General features: G+C 45.6%; 1 protein-coding gene across 5 annotated transcripts in view; it reads left to right on the forward strand.

Moving 5' to 3' along the window:
• The window catches only part of USP28 (ubiquitin specific peptidase 28), a 44,688-nt gene that overhangs the window by 16,296 nt on the left and 3,423 nt on the right, over positions 1-24,969 (forward strand). For 2 of the 5 annotated variants that reach the window (XM_045283627.1, XM_045283629.1), the window contains exons 3-17: positions 145-287; positions 2,125-2,252; positions 4,710-4,805; positions 8,054-8,233; positions 12,362-12,576; positions 13,374-13,444; positions 14,974-15,202; positions 18,907-19,101; positions 19,914-20,053; positions 20,201-20,386; positions 21,386-21,481; positions 22,103-22,281; positions 22,377-22,455; positions 23,259-23,338; positions 23,884-24,007. In XM_045283627.1, coding sequence (XP_045139562.1) covers positions 145-287; positions 2,125-2,252; positions 4,710-4,805; positions 8,054-8,233; positions 12,362-12,576; positions 13,374-13,444; positions 14,974-15,202; positions 18,907-19,101; positions 19,914-20,053; positions 20,201-20,386; positions 21,386-21,481; positions 22,103-22,281; positions 22,377-22,455; positions 23,259-23,338; positions 23,884-24,007 — 2,141 coding nt within the window. The other 3 variants (XM_045283628.1, XM_045283626.1, XM_045283625.1) reach the window with 3 other exon arrangements.

Below are 24,969 nucleotides of genomic sequence, written 5' to 3' on the forward strand. Positions count from 1 at the left end.
TGGTGACCCCAAACTTCAGAACCCTCCTAGTGAGTTTCAGGAAGTAGAGAATTTAAGAAGATAACTCTCCATGGTATCAGAAACGAGATTATAGATAATGTGATTGTGTCTTTTTAAAAAAAAAATCTCCCTCTCTTTGCCTAGGAAAGCCCTTTTGTAACAATGAGACCTTCGGCCAGTATCCTCTTCAGGTAAACGGTTATCGCAACCTAGACGAATGTTTGGAAGGGGCCATGGTGGAAGGTGACGTTGATCCTTCTGATCATTCAGTGAAATATGGGCAAGAGGTAAGTTAGACATTTTGACGCCAGCGATGAAGCCAGGTCAGCAGGACTGAGCTTCCGGCAGACTCATTTCCCACACATAGTAAGCTGTCCCCTGAATGCAGTTCGGTTTTGTCTTCAGTCTCCCATGAGTTGGTATGAGTCAGTGAGTCTTGGAGTGCTTTGATAAATAAATTATTAACTATGAAACTGAGTTTATCATTTAAAGGTTATATGCTGCTTCTGATGTTTTAAGTATGATCAAGTTTCTCTCTTTCTGTTGAAGCCTACCTGTACCTGAGTAGGGAGAGCCCACTGCCTCCATATTTTCGGAGGGTAAAAGTACAGTGCTTAACACCTATGGTATGCCATTTAGAATCTTTTCCCTATATAGTATTTGCTGTTGCAATTGTAATTCTGCCTTTGCTTTTAAGCTCTTACAGATTTATTTGTAGTCACTCATTTTATTCCGTGGGGTTTGAAAGGTGGGGAGAGCAAGGGAATTGCTGTCTTGAGGTCCCAGTGGATGAAGATGGAGTGGCATGTGTAGCAGATCGTCAGCACCACACAGAGTGGCTGGCTCGCCTCTCATCATGCATGTTGAGCAACATTTGAGGCTTACATTAGGAATCCATCTCCGTGGTTACTACAGGAGAAAGGAAAACTTTCTCTGAGTTAGATGCAAGAGTCTAACCGAAACTAGAGGAAGAACTTTAACTCTAGAACAGTGATGGAACTGGGATAGTGAATCACGCCTCTAGCTTTTCAAGAAAAGAACAACTTTTTGCTGGTACACATGTGTATCATCTGCACTGCCTGCTGACAGGACGTACTCACTCACAAAAGGGAGCTCTGTCTTTTGCAAACGAGAAAGGAGAGCCTGGAGGGTAAGGGAAAAGCGTTGTGCAGTGATGAAGCAGCACCTTGGAGTGGCAACAGTGTACGGATGGGCTTGGGAAAGTGGTAGCCCTGTACATCTCTGGCAAAGGGAACATTTTAAAGCTGTTCACATGAATCTCTGACATACAGATGAATTGAACAGAAATGCCTTCCTAGTCTAGAAGTGACAGTAGGAATATTTTATAGAAGTCAGTACTTTCTTCTCTTGAAATTCAAGGAAGCATTATGCCGTGTGTACTAGTGTATAAGCTGAGTTTTTCAGCTCATTTTTAATGCAGTTTTTGTGGTAAAATTAGGTTGCCTCGGCTAATCCTCGAGTATAGTATGGTAAGTTGATTTGACTGGATTCCTTATGATACATTTGTAAATTCTTGGACTTAAAAGAATTTCTTGGAAACTTGAGAAATTACAACATGAGACTATTTTAGGGTTCTTTTTTAGCTATACGGGCAAATCTAAATTTTGGTTAATTGAGTAAATGGTATATAATACATATATGTTTGTATATATTGCTCGTTTTATCTGATTCTTAGAGACAGTGTGTCTTCTCTTTGTTGTATGTTGCTTAGGTCAACTCTTCTAAACCTTTGATTGAGAATTCTATTTAGCTCACTGTTTTTTAGACCTTGGAATACTTTTTGAATGTGGCTGATCTACTCAGGTGTCTAGATTCTTGGTTCAGCTTGCATAGTTGAGGGTGGTGGTTTCTGAGGATGGTGGTTGGGCAAATTGCTATTGGTTGCCTCGTATCGGATTTGGAGGAATGCGTGATGATCTGTTTTTAAGAGCTTCCATCTACATGGCTATTTCCTTAGTATGTGGGATGGAAAATAGCGTGAGTTTAAGTGTAAATTCCATGATCCTAAAGAAGAAAACTTGATGACGGATAATTTAAATCTCTGACTGTTGCCATTTGCTAAAATTAAAATTCTTTTCTTCTACATTTCTACTTCTGACATAGTGTTGGTTTACAAAGCTACCTCCAGTGCTGACCTTTGAACTCTCAAGATTTGAGTTCAATCAATCCCTTGGTCAGCCAGAGAAAATTCACAATAAGCTGGAATTTCCTCAGATCATTTATATAGACAGGTGAGTGCTTTGGTGTCTTTCTGATATATATGTGTGTGTGTGTGTATAATATGTATGTATGTATAGATATATGTCTAATATGAGTATGTGTAGATATATTCTCTCTCACACACACACTTACACACAATAGAAATTAGCCTATGCTGACTAATGTGAATAGGAATCATTTGGAGACCTTGAGTAATACGAAGATTTGGATTTAGTGGGGCCCAAGAATTTGCATTTCTAAGCAGCTCCCAGTGCTGTGCTAATGATGCTTCTAACCTGTGGACCATAGTTTAAGTCTTAACTAGGTTTCAGGCAAACACCCTGTTACTTTGGGGTTGAAGGACACTGTGATAGGTGTTTATTGTGCTAACCTGGTTAATAGGAACATGTGGGATTAATAGGGTCACTGTTTGATTGAAGAACAAAGAGATAAATGGCTTGGCAAGCCCCACCTCTCTCTCTTGCCCTCTGGTGATTGGACCAGTGTGTGGCTGCTTTAGCTAGTTTTCTGCCTCAACTTGTGTGAGCTACACTACCTGTGGGATAGCCAACCTGTGGATCATGTTGCTAGAGCTTGAGGTTCCTTCGAGACCTGCTTTGCCACACTGCTGGTGTGTACACATCACTTGAGCTTGAGGCTGGTGGATCCTGTCTTGCATTTCTTGAGTTTGATGTCCCATCCGGGCCTGCTTCGCTAAGCTCCTGAGCTGCTGACTGTTGGTGACCAGCCCTGCTGTTTGCTGCCTATGGGCTGACTGCTTGCATTGCACGAGGGAAGACTCAGCTGTCTGTTTTCCTTGACCTTGGACCCAGCAGCCCTCTAGAGTTGCAGGACTTCTAGTATTATTAACTGTTCCATGGAAGTGAGTTGAACTGAGCCCTCTGTGCTGCTGTGTGGGCTAACTAGCTGTTGTATTTCTTTGTGCTGTATAAATCTATCCATATATTTATATATAATCATAAGTGGTTTTGTTTCTCTAGAGAACCCTGCCTAACACAAACAGTATGTGGAGTGTCCATGATGTGTCAAGATGAATAGTAGCTCTGTATTACTGAAGAAGAAAAAATTGCAGATGGAGCTTATGTTTTAGACTTTTAAGTCTAGTCTATTAAAGTATAGTACGAATTGTCACCATTCTTAGGTGTGCAGCCTATGGGTTTTCAAGATGAAGATATTTCCATCTCAGAATCTCTTTTGGGGCCTCACTACATTCATGTCCATTCACCCATCCACAAGTCTTGTAACTACGCACTTAATTTCTGGCCTGTGTTTTGTCATTTCTAGAATGTTATTTTTATGACAATAATATGTAGTGCCCTTTTGTGTCTTCTTCACTTGGAGTAATGTTTTTTAAATCCATCAGTGTTGTGTAAACCAATAGTTTGCTCCTTAGTATGAATAGACATCAACGTGAGGCCAGTTGGTGGTAGTATTATATTGAATGGATAGATTGTAGTATTTTTTTCTGTTCATCGATTGAAGTACGTATCAGACATTTCCAGTTGCAGCCAATTATAAATAAAACTGTTGTGAGTAATTTTATACAAGTTTTTGGTTTTGAGGGTGGCAGCAGTATATGGATGTCTAATTGCTCCAACCCTAGTTGCTGAAAAGCCATCTCTTTCTCCCATTGAATTACCTTGGCACTTTTGTGAAAAATGAATCAAAGATACATGTGCGGACCTGTGTCGGGACTGTTCTTCCATTGTTGCGTATGCCTGTTCCTGGGCCAGTGCTATATTATGTTTGTTTTTGTGTCTTTAATGTAAGTCTTGAAACCAGACACTGGCCATCTTCTAAGTGTTTTAACGATTCGATATTGTTTCACACCGGTGTTACTTGTCAGCTTGTCAGTTTCTACAAAACAGCTATTGGAATTTTTGTTGGGATTACATTGAATCTATAGATCAATTTGGGGATAATTGGTGGCCATCGTAACAATAGTAATTCTGTCTGTCCATGAACATGATTTTTGCGTACTTGACTAAATTTACATATTTAGTCATTACATACATAAGGTTTTTTACCTTATTTTAATGGCATCTTAAAAATTCCACTTGTCAATTCCTTGTTTTAGTATGTGTAGAAATAATTCATTTTTCTTCTTAAAAATTGTGTATTTTTTGGCCTCACAAAATTTGTGTTATTAGTTCTTGAGACTTTGTAGATTCGTTGGGAATATATAAATAATGACCCGACCGTCTACAGCTGAAGTTTTACTTCTTCCTGTGTGATGTGTCTGCTTTCCATTTCGTCACGAGAAGGCCTGCAAGAGGTCGTCCTGGCCTGACCCTGACGTCGGGGGAACGTGTGGGCCTGCACCCCTAGCAGTTAGTGTTGTAGGCTGTCCATGTTCCGAGGTGACTTGTTTCATTGAAGAACTGCTCTTGTATTGCTAGTTTGCTGAGATGTGTGTCCAAGACTGCTTTAACATATATATTGTGTTTTTGGCATTGTTACTTGCCTAGGTACATGTATAGGAGCAAAGAGCTTATTCGAAGTAAGAGAGAGAGTATTCGAAAGTTGAAGGAAGAAATAAAAGTTCTGCAGCAAAAACTGGAAAGGTGAGTCATCGTCAGTACTTTTGTACTTAGACATGTAAAAGAGTGGAAATTAAAATCAGATACCTTTCTTATACTTCAAAATTAATTCATGGTTTTAACCAGAATATTAAAGTTTTAACTAGGGTACAGTCGTCTTTGTACCTATGTTTAAATAGCTAGGAAGTTTTTTTGTTCTCTAAGAATGATGCAATCTTTGTGGTAAGCTAGTCTTTTCATGAGCTAACAGTAGTCTTGGGGAGCTTAGGACTAACAGGTAGTTTGGGGGTTTTTTTCTTCCTTGAAAATTGGGTGAAGGATTACAGAGCAGGAAATCAGATGTGCATTCAACACATGCTATGTTCCATTACATTGATTACAGGCCCCTCCGTGTCCCTCTCTGTTTTGTCTGTGTCTCGATCGTAGAGGGTGGGTGCGGGGTGCCTGCCATCTTGCCGTAAGACCACACAGGGAGTTGGGGGCCATGTACTGTAGAAGAACTCAAGTTCAGATTTCATAGCACTGTAGGGTTTCTGCTTCTTGTGCCATTTTTTTCCCCACAGATGTAGGAGGAATAACTGCGACCCCACCCACCCGTTTCTCTGTCCACCTGGAGCAGTGCTGTTCAACCGAGAGCAGTGCTTAGCATTTTGGACACGTACAAAGTCTTTTCCCTTAAAAAGCAAAAAACAAAAAAAGTCTTCTCTTAACAAAGAAATCTGCACTGTTTTTTGTTGTAGTTGCTGTTTTTGTTTTTATTTCTGCGGTCTCACGGTGACTTCCTACGGAGAAATCTCTGTGATTTCTCTCTAGGCTGGGTAGAGTTCATTGACTTCACAGTTAAGTGAATCGTAAATACTGTCAATGCTTTTTTCCCGCCTAAACAAACCAATAGTTTGTTTAGTTTGTCTTGGTTTTCCCATCAGCTTCCTCTTTTTTATTCAGTAAGATAATCTGAGATGGATTGTGTCCGCTTACCCATTTGTCTTATTATAGATTTGAGCTAAGAATTGATTCTTCTCAAAGACTGTCCTGGCAATGAATTGCAGGATTCCAAATGGGGAAGTATTTTAAAATTTTAATTAGTGTTTATAAGGAAGGCTTGACATTTTCAGATGTTGTTGAACCAAACATACCTGATGTTTTATTGCCCAAAAAACATGTATTTCACCAGTAATTGACTAGGCGCTCTAAGGCGTTCTGGTGGTGTCGTGGGTCCTGCTCTGGGCTGTTAAGCACAAAGGGGTCGGCTCAAATGCACCCGCCATTCCATGGGAGACAGGTCGGGATGTTGCTCCCGTACTCTATGTCAGAACCGACATACTGGCAGTGAGGGGGGTTTTTGGTTTGTTTACCTCGTTTTTTTTTTAAACAAAGCATTATTCTGACTTACCTAGATTTTGAATTAGATATAAAAACATTTTCTGTAGACTGATATATTGGCTTTGTCTTTAAATAAGTTTACTTAAATTTTAGATCATTTGTATTTTTTAAACAAGTTACACCTCTCTAATTGAACATGTGTAGTACACTTCTGGGGAAATAAACAGAAACTTAATGGATACCATTAAGTAGCAGCACTGAGGTGGGAGGTAGAAGACTTTTCTGGTGTGCTGAACACTGTGGTAAGGTTTTATTTTACCATGTCTACTCAGTTTTGATCATTTGAAAATGTCTTTTTGGGAACCATTTTTGCTCTGATCAATAATGCGTGAGCTTGTTGCTTCTAAAAGTTGTCTAAGGGAATTCAAGTCAATGTAAGAAAAAGAAAATGGGTTTATAAAATTGAAGGTATCTTTCTAAGGGAAAATGTTTTCCTGTGAAGTGATTTAAGTTTCATATTAAAATGCAATGAGTCTGAGGAAGATAAAGTTGTAACATGATGGCTTTATATCTATCCCAGTATCAGTAACTGCATTGAATCTGAAATTTGTAGTAGGAAAATATTTTTTTGGACCATGCCCATTATGTATTGATTAATTGAACAAGCACAGAGTACTTACAAAGACACACGTGAACCGTGTGCTTGCTCTGGTGTTGATGAGAGGGGTTCAATCCAAGCACTGAGGGTTCCGCGTGGGAGGCGTGCTTTTCAGCGTTTGGGAGATGGGCACTGAGGAAGAGGTCATCGAGAAGGCACATCTTGAAGGGTGAGACGCACTTCCAGTTGGTAATAGGTAGAATGAAGACACGGAGACGCTTGGAAGGAATGGGCCGTTTCTCTGCAGTTCCTCCACCCTTCTGTCTTCAGATGCTTTCAGTGGAGTCTGTGTCTGTGGCCTGCCTCTTCTTCCCCACCGTCCTGTCCTGTCCACTTGCACACTGGGACATGCTTGTGCTGTGTGCCCTTTAACGTGCGGTTCACTTTGGGTTGCATTCATATACTTTATTTTTCACTAGTATTTCCACTTCTCGTTAACATCCTTTCTTACATGGAAACAAACAGTTGTTCTTAGTTTTGGAATTGAGTTCTTTTCCCCGGTATATTCAGAGAAGAAAAATAAGGCGTGACTCTGGCCTTTTATATAAAATGAAATCTCAGAATTTTGAGGTTATTCATACCAGTTTGATTATAGGGTGGCCCTTTTGATGATTGTACAGTTTAAACTCTAGGGTTTATAGTGAACTATAAATTTCATGAAGTCAGTCTCTGAATCTAACCTGTGCTAGTAAATGGCAGGAGGTTGGGTACTATGAGGGGCTTTTAAGCGTTGGTATAACAATGGAAGTTAAAAGAAGTAAAAGCTGTTGGAAGTCCCCTTGTGTTACAATCATTTGTCAATGACGTTGGTCACATACTTGAAGGTGTTTATTATTTAATAATTCTAAAGAACTCTTCAATCATTTTTGCCTGGATTTTATGAAACTCCTACATTTATCAACATCTGCTTCCCATTCCTAGTTCGTGTAGTTTTTCTAAATTGCAAGGCAGTTTGTCTGAAAGGTAGCACAGAACACCCATTGGGTCCTAGAAGGTTTTCTGATTTGGGTGCCTATGTCTCTTTTTCTTAAGAAACAGAATTTTCTCTCTTAGGACCAGAAACTAAGTATGACAGGTTAAGAAGCATAACCGGCGTGACTATAAGTAGATGCTCATTTGAAATGCTCTCCACTGGGTGGTGTGACAGCTGAGAATGCTTGGTGTGAAAATTACCTAGAGTAACCTAGTAGGACGTATTAGTTGGCCTCTAGGACTCCCTGTGGCTAACGTGCCAGCATGTCTCAAAACACAAGACAGACCTGGTCAGTAAAGGACCATGTCCTTCTCTTAGGTATGTGAAGTATGGCTCCGGCCCAGCTCGGTTTCCTCTCCCGGACATGTTAAAGTACGTGATTGAATTTGCTAGCACCAAACCTGCCTCAGAAAACTCTCCATCTCAGAGGGACTCCAGGGTGGCACCACCACTGTCTTCACTGCACGGCCCGGTTTCTGACCAGACCTCCGAGACAAGGTAACGAAAGAAAACGCTTTGTGTGTTAAGAAACCTCACCATCTCTCCAGCCCCTACCTCCACGGGCCAATGTTTCATTCGTTCATTCATTCAAGCGGGCACAGAGGAACATTTCTGGGTGTGGTGGAGGGGACTCCATTTCAGCTCATGGCTACCCCATTTCTTCTCATTGCTCCCCAGTGCTTTCTCGGCTATAATCGAAACGCAAGTCGGTCCCAGGCCTCTCTTCTGAGGTGTAGCTGAGCGGGTTCAAAGCGACAGGCACCTCCAGACCACATATCTGGTGGAACATAGCAAATGTTTTTCATTCTTTCTAGGGTTTGGGGGTAGGTTTAGAGGTGATCTACTTTCTTCATAATGTTGGGGGACAGGGTTGCCAGCAGACTCTTTAATGGAGTAAAATAAACCTGCCTGATAGAATAAGACCGTTGACATCATAGTGTGGATATGTGTGCCTGCACGGCTGTTCAAGCTTTTCTGAGCTTGAGGTACCCATGCTCCTTCTTGTGGTGGGTTTACTTTTTTATTTTACTTGTGTCCTGGGAGAAAAGAGATTTTTCCTCCATTCTTTTGTATGTATGGGGAGTAGGGAGGAAGAGAACTTCTTTGAAGTCAAAACTACAGGAAATTTTGCATCTTCTGAGGTTTGCTATGAAACAAACCGAAATGCAATCAAAAGCTTATTTTAAGACCTGCTAGTTTGTTTACAAGGCCATGTCAAAACCGTTTGCTACTAGACTTCCAGTTAGTTCATACATGCATGAGTTCAGGCCAAACAAAAACGCTTTTAAACAGGAGGAGCCTTCAGAAAGTTCATGGAACTAAGAGATCACGGCATTTTCCCATGACGGTTCGAGGCTCCTGCTGTGTCTCTTCAGTCAGCAGGCAGGTCCGCGGACTCGTATACTGGTCTGGGTCCTGTTTCTGTTGCTGGACACTGTTGAGTCACTTCCTGCCCGCAGCAACCTTCTACGTCCTGCGGAGTGAAGCACCGCCCTGTCCTTGGCCGTCCTCACAGTTGTGTATTACAGCCACTGTGCCGCTCCTCTCTGTTTGCTGCCCCTCCATGCATTAATCTCATGAGGGTACCTTAAAGCAAAAGTATATTATTTGTGCCATGCCCCCCGCCCCCACCCCCCAAAAAAAATGAGGTCAGGACTCACCATCTAATTTTTTCACAAAACTCAAGTGGACATCTCAAATCATTGAAGCTTTACAACAAGTTTGCCGGAATGCTGCCCCACGTAAAACAAGTTTTCAGAGGGACCAAGTGTTTTTAGGAATGTCAAGCAGAGCTCAAAAATGAGTCAAGAGAAGGGAGAATGTTGATCTTGTTGAATGAAGAAACTGTGGCTCATGTTGAGACAGTCCACTTAGCATTGATACTGTGTAGCTTCTGGTGTTACACTCATGGTTCGGCGGCTTCACTTTTTAGCAAACATCTTGGTCAATCAGCTTTCGGCCGGATGGGTGCCAAGAGCTTTGTGCGGGGATCAGCTAGTTCACAGAGCTGCTCGTTGCATCAGTCTTTTAAGCAAGATCCGAGCTGATGAACATGACTTTACGGAAGGAATCACATTGTGGGTCTGCCGTTACAATCCAGAGAGCAGGGTTCCGTCAGAACCAGGGACCTGCAGGGAAGTTCTCTTCGAGGCAGAGCTCAGCTCAGAAGGCTGTGGAAACTGTTTCTGGAGATTACAAATTAGATTTTTCTCAGAGTACACAGGGCAATCAGGAGTTTTTTCAGGAGAAGATTTAAGATAGAAAACTACGCTGGTGAGAAAAAGCCAGGATATTTCAGCAACACGACAGGGGTACCTGTGCATTCTTTGAGGGTAGAAAGGGCTGTCCCAGGAGAATTTCATCCGGAAACCTCGTCCTCCTAGTTTTTAACAAAAATATAAAAATGTATGGAGATCTTTATTGAACGAAGATATCATGATAAATGGAGAATAGTTTGAAGTTGTCAAAGATTTTTCTCTTGCTTGGCTCCAGAAGCAGTGCTCATGGAAGCAAGTCACATCAAAAGGCGAGTTGTATGGGATAAGTTTGCTGCATAAAACCTCTTTGGAGTCCTGAAAAGCAAGGATGTTACTTTGAGGACTTAGCTGTGCTTGACCCAAACCTTGGTATTCCCACTGCCTCATGTGTGTATGAAACTTAGACATTGAATGAGGAAGACTGAAAAAGAATCAGTGCATTCAAATTGTGGGAAAGAATACTGAAAGTACCGTGGACTGCTAAAAGGACAAATAGATGTGTCTTGGAAGAAGTACGGCCAGCGTGCTCCTAAGGGGCAGGGATGGCAAGGCTTCGGCTTCTATATTTGGTTGTACCATCAGGAGAGACCAGTGCTTGGAGAAGGACATCTTGCTTGGTAAAGTGGAGGGGCAGTGACAGAGGAGGGCCCTCAACGAGATGCGCGGACAGAGTGGCTGCACCAATGGACTCGGCACAGGGACCACTGTGAGGCCTGGGCAGTGTGTGGGGTCTTTTGTGTGTAGGGTCGTTATGGGTTGGAACCGGCTCCACAGCACCTAGCAACAACAGAAGGTCTCCATGACTTTGTAGCCAACATACTTTTTGGCTTATCCTCTCACTGCCATTGAGTCGACTCAAAATGACCCTATAGGACAGGGTAGATCTGCCCCTATGGATTTCCGAGACTAACTTTACAGGATTAGAAAGCCTCATCTTCTTCCTGCAGAGCGACTTGTAGTTTTGAACCACTAACCTTGCAATTAGCAGCTCAGCAAGTGACCTGCTACACCACCGGCACATTCCCATGATGTCCCCTCGTGTGTGCAGTTTATATTCTGTTTGACACTAGTTAATTAACATATGCCAATTCGCTGCTGCGCTTATTTTATTACAAGAGAGATGTAAATTTGGGGGAAGAAATACTAGAGTCCTTACTTGAGGCTAATAACGTTCTCCTGTATCTCAGCAAGGAGTGGTAGAGTTGGAAGGGGCACTGCAGCATGAGATATGCGGTGTCAGACTGCTCACCATAAAGTTAGCCGTTCAAACCCACCAACTGCTCCAAAGGAGGAAGGTGAGACCGTTGGCTCCGTAAACATGGATAGTCTCAGAAATCCTATTTGGGGTTACAGTGTCAGAATCAACCCGACAGCAGTAGGTTTTTGTTAGAGGTGGTGGGGGTGCAGGTTGGATGGTGGCACCCTAGTTAAGTGCTTGACTGCTAACTGAAACGTCAAGATTAGTATTTCATATCCACCAGTCACTCAGAGAGAGAGAGAGATGAGACATTCTCCTTCCTTAGAGTTCACACCCTTGGGAACTCTGTGGGGCAGTGGATCAGAATTAACTAAACAAGGATGGATTTGGGTAGCGCTGGAATTGTCTGGCTGTGAGCATTCTCTCTGTTCTCTTCCAAGGTCCTACCTCATATTCCTGAGTTCACTTTATGGATTTGATAGACCAGGGGCAGAGGGCTTCAAAGTTTGTGGGAAATTAAATGAAAGGATGATGATTTTTTCCCCCCAGGATATTTTCAAAAAGTTGAAGCCCTCTTGGGTTTCTCGGTTGCATTTGGGTGACTATGTAGTCAATTTCTGAACGGTTCCGGCCCCAGCATCCCCTTTTCTTGTTCTTCCTCGTCCTCTCAGTGAGATGGCAGTGTGGTAAGTCCATGGTGCACAGCATGGCCATAGAGCCAGGCAGGCCTGCTGTTAAACCCTCTGTGTCGCTGACTCAGAGCCCCCGTGGCATAGTGGGTTGCTTGCTGGGACATCAGGAGAAAGATGAGGCTTTGGGCGCCCGTAAAGACCTGCAGCCTTGGAAACCCTCAGGGAGCCAGTTCTGCCGTGTCCCGTAGGGTTGTCATGAGTCAGAAGTGAATTGACTTCTTGCAGGGCGCGTGGTGTTTTGTTCTGGTATCGCTTACCACCTCCTCAAGTCCAAGCGGCTTAATTTCGGCAAACCTCGGTTTTATGTGTAGATGGTAAAACGAGGATAGCAAGTTCCAGTTAAATGAGACAATGCCTGTAAAGACATTTTGCTCTCTGCCGCAACATCCACCTTTTTTGATAGAGCAGCTTGCTTCCCAAAGTAATCCCGGCCAGCGCTGTCCCTTGTCCAATGAGCATGGTTTTTGTCTTCCTTCAGTACAAATGCAGAAAGCTCTTCTCAGGATGTTGAACGTACCTTTTCTTCTCCTGAAGATTCTCTGCTCAAGTCTAAGATTAAGCCACTTGCATCCTCTCGGTCCTCCACGGAGACACTCGCCCCGCCAGCTCCTCGAACAGTCACAGAGGAGGAGATGAACTTTGTAAAGACCTGCCTCCAGAGATGGCGGAGTGAGATTGAGCAAGATATACAAGGTGGGTGCTTTCAAAACCCATCAAGCAATTACTCTTTACCTTGTTTCTTGCTTAGGATATTGAGCGGTCGGTACTTTTCCTAAGATTGGTTCCCGCCCCGTTACAGGGGAGCTGTGGAAACCGGGCTTCTAGGAAGTGTAGGTTCCTCTGACCAGCTTTGGCTCCAATTGTTTGCCTTTGATTGCTGATCACTTAGTTGGTTCTTCCAGCCCTGAATTCACTGGACCCAACCTTTAAGATTCTGCATTCCTGCCGTTCTCCTTTGAAGATCTTGTCTATTAGCGCAATTTAGTGAAGCAGAGAATGTTTGAGCAATTCAAACCCTGTAAAATGGTGTTGTTGAATTATTCAGCATTTTGTTCTTCAAAGTCCTTTGGCCTCATGGTCACATTGCTCACACATGAACCTGCACTCCCTCCTTTCTTCCTGTATCAGTAGAACAATAGCAAGAAGAACAAAATTCCAAATTCCTCCTGCATCCTTCTTCTGAGAGACTTGGCCCACTTCCTCTCCTTCCGCATCCTGTCTGTGGCGTATGCATTTGGCACCCTCGTGATCCATTAAGATTGTTGAGAACAGTTTCCACTGTAGGCTATTTGTTTAAAGGTACATATTTTTAAAGCCTCAGGGTCATTACCTTAAAACTGAAAGCCTCTAACTGGATGGACTAGCAACTCTGTCAGGTGAGGGTGAAGGCAGTGCACCTGGGTGCAGGCTCACTGCTACTGCTTGGTGTGGAATTGCCAATGTGGCACGGCATGACGCATTTCTAATGTGAAGGGTCCTTTCTTTCACAGACTTAAAGAATTGTATCGAGAGCGCGACCCGGACTATTGAGCAGATGTACTGCGATCCTCTGCTCCGTCAGGTAGGGTGACAATGGGCCGGGGGGGGTGGGGGGGATAGTCAGGGCACGTTCAGTGGTAATACAAAGTAGGGACATGAGAGTAAATTTAAACATCTACATATTTTTAAAATGGTTTTTGTTTGGGAGTTTGTTTTGTTTTTTTAGGTCACAGAAAGCAGCCTTCTTTTGTACCAACACTAGAACCTGAGATGCTGCTCTGTCACACAGTCTGTTTTCATGCAGTAGTGGAAATGTCCCACAAAATGTTTACTGAAGTGGTGCAGGGGGAAACCAGAGCGAGGCTGATCATCCTTTCCAAGGGACCACGAGCCTCCATCATTGTTCCTGCGGCAGCATGCTGCTGCTGCCACCCTTAGTTCTCTGACAACGCGCACCTCCCCAGGAGAGGGAGCCGGGCAGGCGTTCTTACTGTCTTGGGAAACGTTTGTTTAGGAAAACACTCTGGGCCCGAGGGGGAAATGGCTTAGCCAGTGATGTCCACGTGGGTGGACGGAGCAGCTTTGGACGGCACTTTGTTTTAGGGTTGCCAACAAAGTGCGCTTATGTTGCTTAGCAGGAATGTACCACATAGATCCGGGTTTTTCACATTTTTCTGAAGGGTTATTATATTTTAGAAGATCTTTACCACCAGTCAAAATGTGTCAAGGTACTGAGGAAGCTGGATTTGATCTCGTGGTGGATTTTCTTTCCCCAGCATTGATTGAGTCCTCATGCGTTGCTCTGTTTTCCCCATCTGGAGAAAGGAGCCCTGCTGGCAGAGGGGTTCTATGTTGGGCGCTAACTACAAGGTCAGCAATTCGAGCTCACGAACCGCTCCTCTGGAGAAAGAGGAGGCTTTCTGCTCCTGTAAAGATTGCCCCCAAGGGACGGTTTTATTCTGCCCTAAAGGGTTGCTATGAGTCAGAATTCACTCGATGGCAGTTTGAGTTTGGGGTGGGCTTTGTGTTTTGTTTGTTTGTGTGATTTATACATTTCAAGTGTTAAAGCACACATTGCAACAGGACTTCGACAAAGTTCCTGAGTGATTGCTCCTAAGGAGGAATAGAGCGTGACTGAGTCGTAATGAACGTGCTCCCGTGAGTTTTAACGCCAAGCACAGTAAGCACAGAATAAGATGACTGCTAGGTTTGCCAGGCCCAAACGGAGGCACTTTTCCCCCAGGAACTATTGACTTCTGAGGTAGACTGCGTACATAATCGAAGGGAGAAGAGGAAGCCGTATGCAGGTCTGGGTTGGTTTTAGATGTATCGTGGCAGCCGTTTAGCGTTGGAAGACTCCTCAAAGAGACTGCTCATCTGTGTGGTTTTAGAGATTCAGATTCTGAGGCAAAGTAGCCTCCACTGCCGTGTTCTTTGTTAATTGTTAGTTCATCTTGAACCAGTAAGGCGCTTCGATACGAGCCCCTTGTCTAACACATTTGCGAATAGCCTACTTCCCCATTTCGGATAGTTGGGCATATTTGTGATTTTAATCACCTGTACTGTATCAACTACTTTTCTGACCTGAAGAATGTACCTTCTGACTTGCAGGTGCCTTACCGCTTGCATGCGGTTCTTGTTCACGAAGGACAAGCAAATGCTGGACACTACTGGGCCTATATCTATAATCAACCCCGGCAAATCTGGCTCAAGTACAACGACATCTCTGTTACCGAATCTTCCTGGGAAGAACTTGAAAGGGATTCTTACGGGGGTCTGAGAAACGTCAGTGCTTACTGTCTGATGTACATTAATGACCAGCTGCCCCACCACCATGCAGGTAAATGTTGGAGCAGACGTTGGAGCTGTGGGGACATCTGTACTCCCCAGAGAACAGAAGTCTCACATTTCTTAAAAAAAAAAAAGTCAACTATACTGTATTACCATTATTATTAAGTAATACTGTATTTCGAAGCTATTAACGTAAGTGAAGTGAAATCCATAGAGGTCATTGTCATGCGCACGGGTGAGCTGAGATGGACTAGTCTTGGCCGTCATACGGCCTGCTGCGCTGGGGATGGCAAAAAGGAATGGCGTCACGTGCATAGTCAAAAAGAGCATTTCAGGGTCACCCCTGAAGTACAGCACTCACCGTGACAGGGCAGGATCCATTCACCTGTAAGGAAGATCAGTTTCTAGAACTGTTACTCAGACTTACCCACCTTTCACTGGGGTCAGTGATGAACGCGTTGAACTCTACCAACCTCTGCAGTCTGAAATTGATCACGCATGCCATCAGGTGCATCCATTGATAATTCTTGGTGATTGGAGTGCAAGCATTGGACACAAGAGGAAGATGAGGAGTAATTGGCAAATAGGCCCTTCCTTATCGATAGAAATGACACTGGAGGCCACATGACACGATTTCACAAGACCAGCCACGCCAACGACTCTCAGCAGCAGCAACAGGAAGACGAAAGGGAGTAGGAGGAAAAGTCCATTTCTTTGCCGTTTCCAGACGGTCTGTCCCCTTGTTAGGTTTGCCATGCAGGCTCCAAGAAATGGATATGCTACATTTTATTTATGGGTCTTTCCCCCTTGTTTTTGTGCATATGGGATACTTTCATATTCTGTTCCGCATCTTCGCTGCTGTTGTTTTTCCCCACCCATCATAGTAGTTGCTTTACTCTAAATAAATGGGACTGGCTTATTGTTTTCAATAACCGAAGAGTCATTTCATTCTGTGGGTATAGTATAACTTATCTGACCAGCTTCCCTTTGATAGATAATTTAAATTGCCTCTGTTACTTGCTTTTTTGATGACAGCCTTTTCCACATAATTTTACATGCTTTGGAGAAGAGCTGAATTTTAAAAGTGGGTTTACCTGAGCAGTTTCAGTCTCCTCATAGTACTACTTCTAATGCCAAGAACAGTGACACTTGTTGCATTGGTACCTTACACCTTAAAGCATGCTTTCAGACTTTGTTTCCTAATAACTTGTAGCTCACAAAGGAGATGGGCAGGGCAGAAATTGCTATTGTTCACACTCTCCAGCTGGGCATGAGGCTCTGAGATTCTCCAGTGTCCAGACTCAGAGATCTAGTACTTATTAAGTGGCAAGCCCAAGAGCTGGATCCAGTTCTGTCTCAAAATGCTGTGCCATTTTCCATTTCTACTCTTCTGTCCTCCTTTCAAGGAGCTTGGTGGCTTGCAAGGTTATCCATCGGGCTACCAACTACAAGGTCACTGGTTCAAACCGACCGGTTGCTCCATGGGAGGCTGATGAGGCTTTCTGCTCCCGTAAAGATTTACCGCCTCAGAAACCAACGGGCGCAGTTCTGTCCTCTGGAGTCGCCACAAGTCAGAATTAATGGAGTAGCCAAACTCACACCCCAGCAGTCGATTCCAACTCATCGTGACCCTGTAGGACAAAGTGGAGGTGCCCGTGAGGTTTTCTGAGACTGTATGTCTTTATAGGAACCAAGAGCCTCATTTTTGTCACAAGGCGTGAAGGAGGGTCAGATGGTTTCAAGCTGCCAGCAGCCCAGCGCAGAGCCCACGGCGTCACCAGGGCGCTCTCCACTTGACAGCAGAGAGGCCTTTTGTGTGTCTGTGTTACTTTTCCCGTGAGTGAGCAGCGTTTCACCTGTAAGATCACGGGAAGCCTTTTCCCTGTGTTCAGGGTTTGCTGTGTAGTTGTGTCAGTAAGAGCGTCGTGTGTGGCCCTCAGAGCGTGCTTGTGTTCTGCTCTGTTGGTGTGATTGTCGGGGTCCAGGGTGAGGACCACGGTCTCTTAATGGTAATTCACCCCTCAGTGGTGTGGTCTCAAGGTTTGAAATGAAATTTAGTGTCCTTGTGACATCATGGTCAGTTTCCATCGTAACAGTTTTAAGCTTTGGTTTTGTGTTTAATCGTGGTGAGTATATGGGTAACAAAATGTGGCCGTGTCAGCATTTTTTGGATATCCACAATCCAGCGACATTAACTGCATTCATATGTGCAGCTGTCCCCCCCACCCCTTTCTAAGTTTTCCCTCATCTTTCCCAGATGTCCCAGTATCCCCTCAGCAGTAATTTCTCTTTCTTCCCTCTCTTTCATTCCTGGTAAACCAAAACCAATCTGAGCAGCCCTGTAGGAAAGGGTAGAACTACTTTTAGAGTTCCAGAGACTCAGTCCGTGCAGGAGGAGACAGCCTCAGCCTTCCTCCATGAAACAGCTGATGGGTTTGAACTGCGAACCTCACCGTTAGCATCCTGAGAGGTTACCCCACTATGCCACCGGGACCACTCCTACCCCTGGCAACTACTAATAAACTGACCGCTGTACATTTGACTCTTCCAGATACTTCTTGTCAGTGGGATCATAAAGCATTTGGCCTTTTGTGACTTGACTGGTTTCACTCAGCCTAAAGTTTCTGTGGTTCCTCTGCATTGCAGCACGTGTCTGAACTTCTCTTCTCTCTTTGGCTGAATGATGTTCCATTGTGTGCCCCACGCTCTGTTCATTCACTTGCTGACGGACATCCACGTTCTTTCTATCTTTTGGTTATTGTGAATAGTGCTCCCGTGGAGACTGGTGCACATGTCCAAGTGTCCCTGTGGTCAGTCCTTTAGAGGGAAAGTCCTAGGATTGGAACTGCTGGGTCCTGCTCATCACCGTTGATTGAACTGCTAACCTCAAAGTCGACATTTCCGACCCAGCAGCCCCTCCACAGGAGGAAGTTAAATCTGTTTGCTCTCAGAAAGAAACCCTATACAGGGTCTCTGTGAGCCAGGCCCGAGCCGGTGGCTGGGGTTTTGATCCATCAGAGCTTGTGATGAGCAAATACGACTGACCACGAACCCTTGTTTCCTTCTGTGGTGTGCAGTGTCACCGCGAATCGGAACCACAGACCGTGCCTGCAGTCGCTTTCTGAGAGTACCGAGCTGTGTGCGGTGAGGCGGCAGTTCCCCACCCACCCTTGAACGGTGCAGAAGCTCACACAGGGAGCTGCTAAGTAACGTTTGGAGAGTCAAGTCCACCCAGAAGCGCCTAGTGATCTACTTCCAGGAAAGCAGCCCTTGAAAATCCCAGGGGTGGGCTAACCGTGAATCCAGCCTGGCTTGATGACCACTAGGGTTTGAATGCGAGGGATTCCTCTCTAGCCATCCTGAGCCGTGGACAGTCTCCTCGGTAACAGGTTTAGGAGTTACACTGATAAGCCGTAGAGCTTGAAGCACCCGTTCAAAAGGGCAGTTTTCTGAATTTCTCCAGACTGTGTGGTGTGTCTGCCCCTGTTGGGCTGTATTCCACGTCTTGACTCTTGGCACTTCTGCATTTGTTCATCCATGCATTCACTTGGTTATTTAATGGACACGACACGTGTCTTGCTGTTGGTACAGCCGGGTTCTCTGGCTGTGGTTGGCATGATGCTGGTGATATTTCTGGTGTCTTCTGTGCGTATTTTTGGTTTGGAGGAAGGGCAGAAGAAGAGGTCTTCCTTCCTAGACAGGGCCTCGTGGTGGACGATACCCCGTGTCAGCTGTGCCTTTGCTCTTCCCCAGAATCGGGCCCCGATGAGTCCGACCAGATGCTGGAAGAGCTGGAGGCCCTGTCTGCGGAGCTGAAGCATTACATTCAGGAAGACAGCTGGAGGCTCGAGCAGGAAGTGGAGGAGTGGGAAGAAGAGCAGTCTTGCAAAATGCCTCAGATGGATTCCTCCACCAGCTCCTCACCCCAGGCTTTCTCTCCGTCACCAGGTACCCGAGAAGTGCCCGCCCAGCGGTAATCCACCGCCCTCGTGCTGTGCTCCCCGAGCCAGGGTGCCGCGGTCTGCGTGTGTCACGGGTCTCAGAAAGTCAGGGCTGTGCTAGCGCACAGAGCAGCTCGGGCACTGATCGCGCGGCTCTGGTGAGCAGCAGGTCGGTACCACAGACACGAGCGCCCAGTACTGTCGTCACTGCGTGTGTCGTTTCTGCCTATTGACATAGGTCATAAGAGACACGACGACATTGGTAGGTAGACCCTACCCATCTTCTGACGCGGTTACAGCATAACCACCCCCTTAGAAGTCAGTTCTGATGAAAATTGAATACCTCGTTCTTCATTTTTAAAAGGTTTTCATTATTATGTTACCTTAAGTTACCTTTGCCTTTATAAATAAATCATAAAATTGACCATCTGTGAGTGAGCATCTGAGAACATTAACATCAGCAAGTTATGTGTTGCTACCTTGTATTGCGGTGGCTATTACAATAAGAGATGGTGGGAACACACATACGTCACAGGTCAGGGACTCCCTGCACTGTTCTCTGAGGAGGATCATTGGCTGATTGAAAGCTTTGACATAAAGGAGCATCATGAAATTGGGGGGATGCACCGAATTGAATAAAACCTTCACGTCATTCGTATTGAGGAGTTATTTGAATTGATATTTTAAATTTATTTAAAGATTTGGTTGGAGGCTTACGGATTAAGTTATATTTATCCTAATTGTCTTTCATCGGCGTATGCTAGATTTTTTCTTCTTCAAATTATCAGCTGCTCAAACCTTTGTACCCTGCTTCCTCAGAGCCCTCGGTGGCCTCTTCTCACGGGGCTCGCTGTTTGTCATCCGAGCATGCTGTGATAGCCAAGGAGCAGACGGCCCAGGCCATTGCTAACACGGCCCAAGCCTACGAGAAGAGTGGTGTGGAAGCAGCCTTGAGTGAGGTGAGAGTGTCCGAGACTTGGTGCTTCCAGCAGTAACTGTCACCGTTGTCTCCACGTTTCTGTTATTCTGTATCTCTGCTCCATGTAACTACCCCCTCATCATGTCTCCTTTTTCCCTTACTCTTTCTCTCCATTCTGCTGCCACAGCTCAAGGAAGCTGAAGCTAAGGAGCCCAGGCCTCAGGAATCAAAGCTTGCAGAACAGTCAGACCAGCCCCCACAGGTTAATGAAGCAGAGCCCGCTGCCCAGCCTAACTCTGAGGTCTCGGAAGTCGAGATTCCCAGTGTGGGAAGGATTCTGGTTAGATCTGATGCAGATGGATATGATGAGGAGGTACAAAGACAAGTGCAAGGGTTAGCTGTTTGTGGTTCGTCTGTATTTCCTCCTCACGTGGCTGGCTTTTACTCTTTTAAGGTGCCCGACAATAGTTAGTATTTTCCCCTTGAAACAAATCATGGACAAGAAAGCCCACCTGGTTTTAGCCTGAGCCACCATTCTTAAAAGTGTAGCCTTCCATCCACTGTCTGTCTCCCCAGTCATACACTTACTTACGGCAACCACCGCACAGTCTCAATGGCCCAGAGAATTCCGTTCATTTCCTTACACACACACAAAAATTATGAACAACAACCAAACGAAAAATGCCTTCTAATTCTAAGGTAGTCCTCTTTGGTTTTGGCGATTTTAGCACACTGATTTTCTTCCTAGTGTAAATAATATTCCAGTTTCGCTGTTCGGTTCTGAAGCTTCCGGAAGAAGCCGCATAATCTCCGTGTTGGTTGCCATCTCTTTGTCAGTCTGCACTGCACATAAAGCGTCTTGCTGGGCCCCGTACATTTCTGTTGCTTCCCGTGCACTGTTGGGGTCTGTTTGTGTCTTATTCTGTGTGTATAATTCTAAACATCACTGAAAGGTTTTGATTACCTTACGTAAAGTCATTTGAGCCGCCTCCAGTTTCCAGACTGGCGTAAAGACACTCTTCATTGTAGTAAAGCCCTGAAACACCTGTGCTCTCAGGCTGCTCGCCCCACCCACAGTATGGCATCAGAATTCTCCCCTCCGACACGCCCCTCCGCGAGCTCTCGTTCCACTTGGCTCTCCAGTAGTGCTGTGCTGGAGTCCTGCTCAGACATCTCTGTTCGTCCTGCTCATTCAGAGAGGGTGGACAGGGACAGCTTGTGTGGAGGGCTGAGATGCATGCCGGGGTGTGTGCATGGCACGTGATTTATAATGGAGGCTGAGCAGGCTGCTGACTGCGAGTTCACCTCTCTTTCCTGCTGTGTTTCAACCTTTCTTCTGTCCTTTCTCTCTGTTTGTGCCTTCCTGTGGCAGGTGATGCTGAGCCCTGCCATGCAAGGGGTCATCCTGGCCATAGCTAAAGCCCGCCAGACTTTTGACCGGGATGGGTCTGAAGCAGGGCTCATCAAGGTATCTCTGTTTTTCACATTCGAATCCTGATAACACGGGTCGAGTAACATCCAGGCACTAATTCTGTAAGAGGGGCGGACGGACGGAGAGTAGGGGGTGTGATTAAGAGGATTTCTCATTGAAGTGAAACAAGACGTTGGCTTTGTCCCGTTCCTGACAAGTAACGAGCCAGGGGCCCCCCGGTACCGAGTGTTCCTTGTCCCTGGGCCTGCCATTCTGTGCTGCACGGGCGCAGGAGGGCTGCGCCATCATTGCAGTGAGCAGGTGTCTCTCAGTACAGTTAGGGAGCCATGGTATGATTGTTAGGAAGTAGGTCCCTGGGCACCGCTGTATGTCTGTGGATGTTGAAAATTCACATCAGTGAAACTCCTCGATATACCTGAAACCATGAAAGCTAAACAGTTGTTCATCCCGGCACTTTAGTGTCTCCGTTGCCAGAATGTTGGAGGAGCCTCATGCCCTGGGACATGCAAGCCGCGTACGGGTTCCAGAGCTGCCCTGTGTTGGCGCCTGCCGCCTGATTCTTAAAGCAGTCCTGAGAGGCTCTCACCGGGGGCACCAACTTCTGTGTGCAGAAGCCCCTCGGAGCACACTGTTCTGACCAGCCGTTCTGTCTCACAGGCATTCCACGAAGAATACTCCAGGCTCTATCAGCTGGCCAAGGAAACACCCACCTCTCACAGCGATCCTCGCCTTCAGCATGTCCTGGTCTACTTTTTCCAAAATGAAGCCCCCAAAAGGGTGGTGGAGCGGACCCTTTTGGAGCAGTTTGCAGATAAAAATCTCAGCTATGATGAAAGGTGAGGTGCCATCGGGCCCTACCAGCTCTTCTCTCTGGTTTGGGAAACACTTTGCACTTCCCTCTTCCATTGCCCTGTGAACTCTGCCCCAATAGGTCAATCCGTATCATGAAGGTGGCTCAGGCTAAACTGAAGGAAATCGGTCCGGAGGACATGAACATGGAGGAGTACAAGGTGAACTCTCTTCCTGCACCCCTGGGTAGTGTGGGAGCATGGACAGTCATCCCTGAGGCTGGGGCGCTGCCGCGTAACTGGAGCAGTTGTGCTGTCACAGACGGACAGGCTTCGCTTGCAAAAGTAAACTGCGAAGCATTGGACACGTTTTCATGAGCTCAGGATAGTTGGCGTCTTTAGCCTAGGCTTAAGGTTCTTGAAATCAATGTGTTGTGTTGTTATCAATATCATCGTTTGCTAGTAGGCTTTGAGATGCATATAGATGACTGTAAATTTCCCCCCAAAATCATTGCAGTCTACCTACAATCGTATTCTATGCCCACTGTGGTTTGTCAAAGAGCCCGAGAAGTGCAGCGTTTGCTGCTTCGCAAAGATGGCAGTCTGGGACACCCAGAGGGCGGTTCTGCTCGGTCTTCCTGGGGGACGTGCGTCGCCCGAATGTGCTGTGTATGACCCCCTCTCTGTGCCGTGTGACAGGGAACTGGCTTGTCCTCTCATCTTAATCCTTGCGGATGCTGGCGTGCAAACTGGAGAGGACATTGTTTTAAGCCTGAGCCGAATGCTTTTGACTTGGAAATTAAGCTAATCAATTCTAAAGGTCGTGTGAACTGAACATATCATGGACATTAAAACCAGAGGTAGACTTCTGTTCCAAGTTGTGGGTTAGGTTTTATCTGAAAGCTCTCGGCTTTGTTGTTATATGTACTCAATAAATGGGTGTTGAATTTAAAGCTGACTGCGGTGCAAAGTATAGGCGTGGTTTATTGTGGTCGTGATCATTAATGGTGGACATTCCTTTTCAGAAGTGGCATGAAGATTACAGTTTGTTTCGGAAGGTGTCTGTGTACCTCCTCACAGGCCTGGAACTCTATCAGAAAGGGAAGTATGTTGGCCTTTTATTTCACTGAAACTATTGGTCAGGAGGTTCTGTTTATCAGATACTGAGAACCCTGGCCGCACACCACTCACCTCAGTCACCTCTTCACACAAGCCAGTGGGGGTCTGTGCCTACCCTGAGCTTCTCTCCAGCCTGTGTCTGAACCCCACGTCATCCCTCCAGGAACGACAGGCTCGTTATTATTTCTCTGCTGTGCAGACTGGGTCCTGCATGACGAGGGAAGGACTCCATGGGATTTTGGAGTAGGCATGGACCTCAGATCCCTGCTCCCCGTGCCTGTTTCCCAGAAGGGAGCAACTGACCCAGGAAGCTCTCATGATTTCTCTTGGGCGCTCAGCCGCCGCGTAACAGTGGGGACTGGCTGCAGCCTGTGGCCCTCAGGCTTTTCCCAGTGTGCCTTGCTGCCTCACTTTGAAGACTTTTCTGTGGTCACAGCCAAGTTGATTGAGAAGACCTGGCAACAGCGAGGTCTAAACCACGGATGCTCGAAGGAAGGGAACTCAGCTGTTGCTTCTCTTCTGTTTCCTAAGGTACCAAGAGGCGCTGTCGTACCTGGTGTACGCGTACCAGAGCAACGCCGCCCTGCTGACGAAGGGGCCCCTCCGGGGGGTGAAGGAGTCCGTCATTGCCCTGTACCGAAGAAAATGCCTGCTAGTGCGTGGGACCTTCCCAGAGCCGTCACGGGGCTTTGTTTGCTTGTTTGTCCTCTTCCCTTGTTTACCTCTGTGTGTTGAAGCTGGGCAGAGAGAGAACCTAAAACTCAAGACTAGCGATTTTAGACTTCTGATCTCTCAAGAGTAGTTTCAGTCTAGAATCATGACTTTTTTTTCCCTTAAGCTGTGTTCTGTGAATATCATTGTAAAATTTCTGATGGAAGTTAGGGTGCGAGCGAATCACCCCACTGGGTCTGCCATTTATCCAGGCTCCACCTGCACTGTAGCAGCTCTGTGCGGCTCCCTCCCCAGGGTGGGGGGTATGTGTTTCCAGGTGTGTCTTCTTCCTTGGCTGTTTCCTTGGTGCCTGGCTTGCAGTAAGCTTACAAGTAAATGTGTGTTGAAGACGGCAGTGGTTTTTCAGTGTCCCAGGCTAAGCTAGTTGATAAAAGAATTTTAATGCCTTCTAAGAAGTTCCTGCTTTGTGGGGGGAGAGAAACAAGGTTACGCCCTAATGGGTCCTGTGAGGCCATGAGAATTGGTCCTGCAGCTCGGTGACTTGTTATCATACACTTGTGAAGTCTCCCATCTCTCCTGGCCGATATTGCTTGTGGTAGCCTTGTGGAAAGAAAGGCTGGCCCATCTCCCCGAGGGCTTATGTAGGTGCTGGGAGCTTGGGTGTTTTTCCCTAGTACTTAGCACCTTTCCTCATGTTGGGAGAAGTCAGACAAGCCTGTCTACCAGTGCCTTGGTCTTGGCAGTGCCAAGGGAGGAGATTAAGTTAAAGCATAGGCTAATCTCAAGACGTTTGTCTTATTTTGACTTTGATTTCTGTGTAGGGCCACTTGGGACTTGAGGAAAAGGCCCACCTTGTAGATTTTTTGGTGGGTGTGAATTTCATTAAGCCACGTTTTTGTTTTTACTTAGCAAACCCGTATGTGCATTTGTAGCGCTCCCCCCCCC

Source organism: Echinops telfairi, unplaced genomic scaffold (assembly GCF_000313985.2).
Source record: "Echinops telfairi isolate 266 unplaced genomic scaffold, ASM31398v2 ScPeMD7_7463;HRSCAF=8501, whole genome shotgun sequence".
NCBI lineage: Eukaryota > Metazoa > Chordata > Mammalia > Afrosoricida > Tenrecidae > Echinops > Echinops telfairi.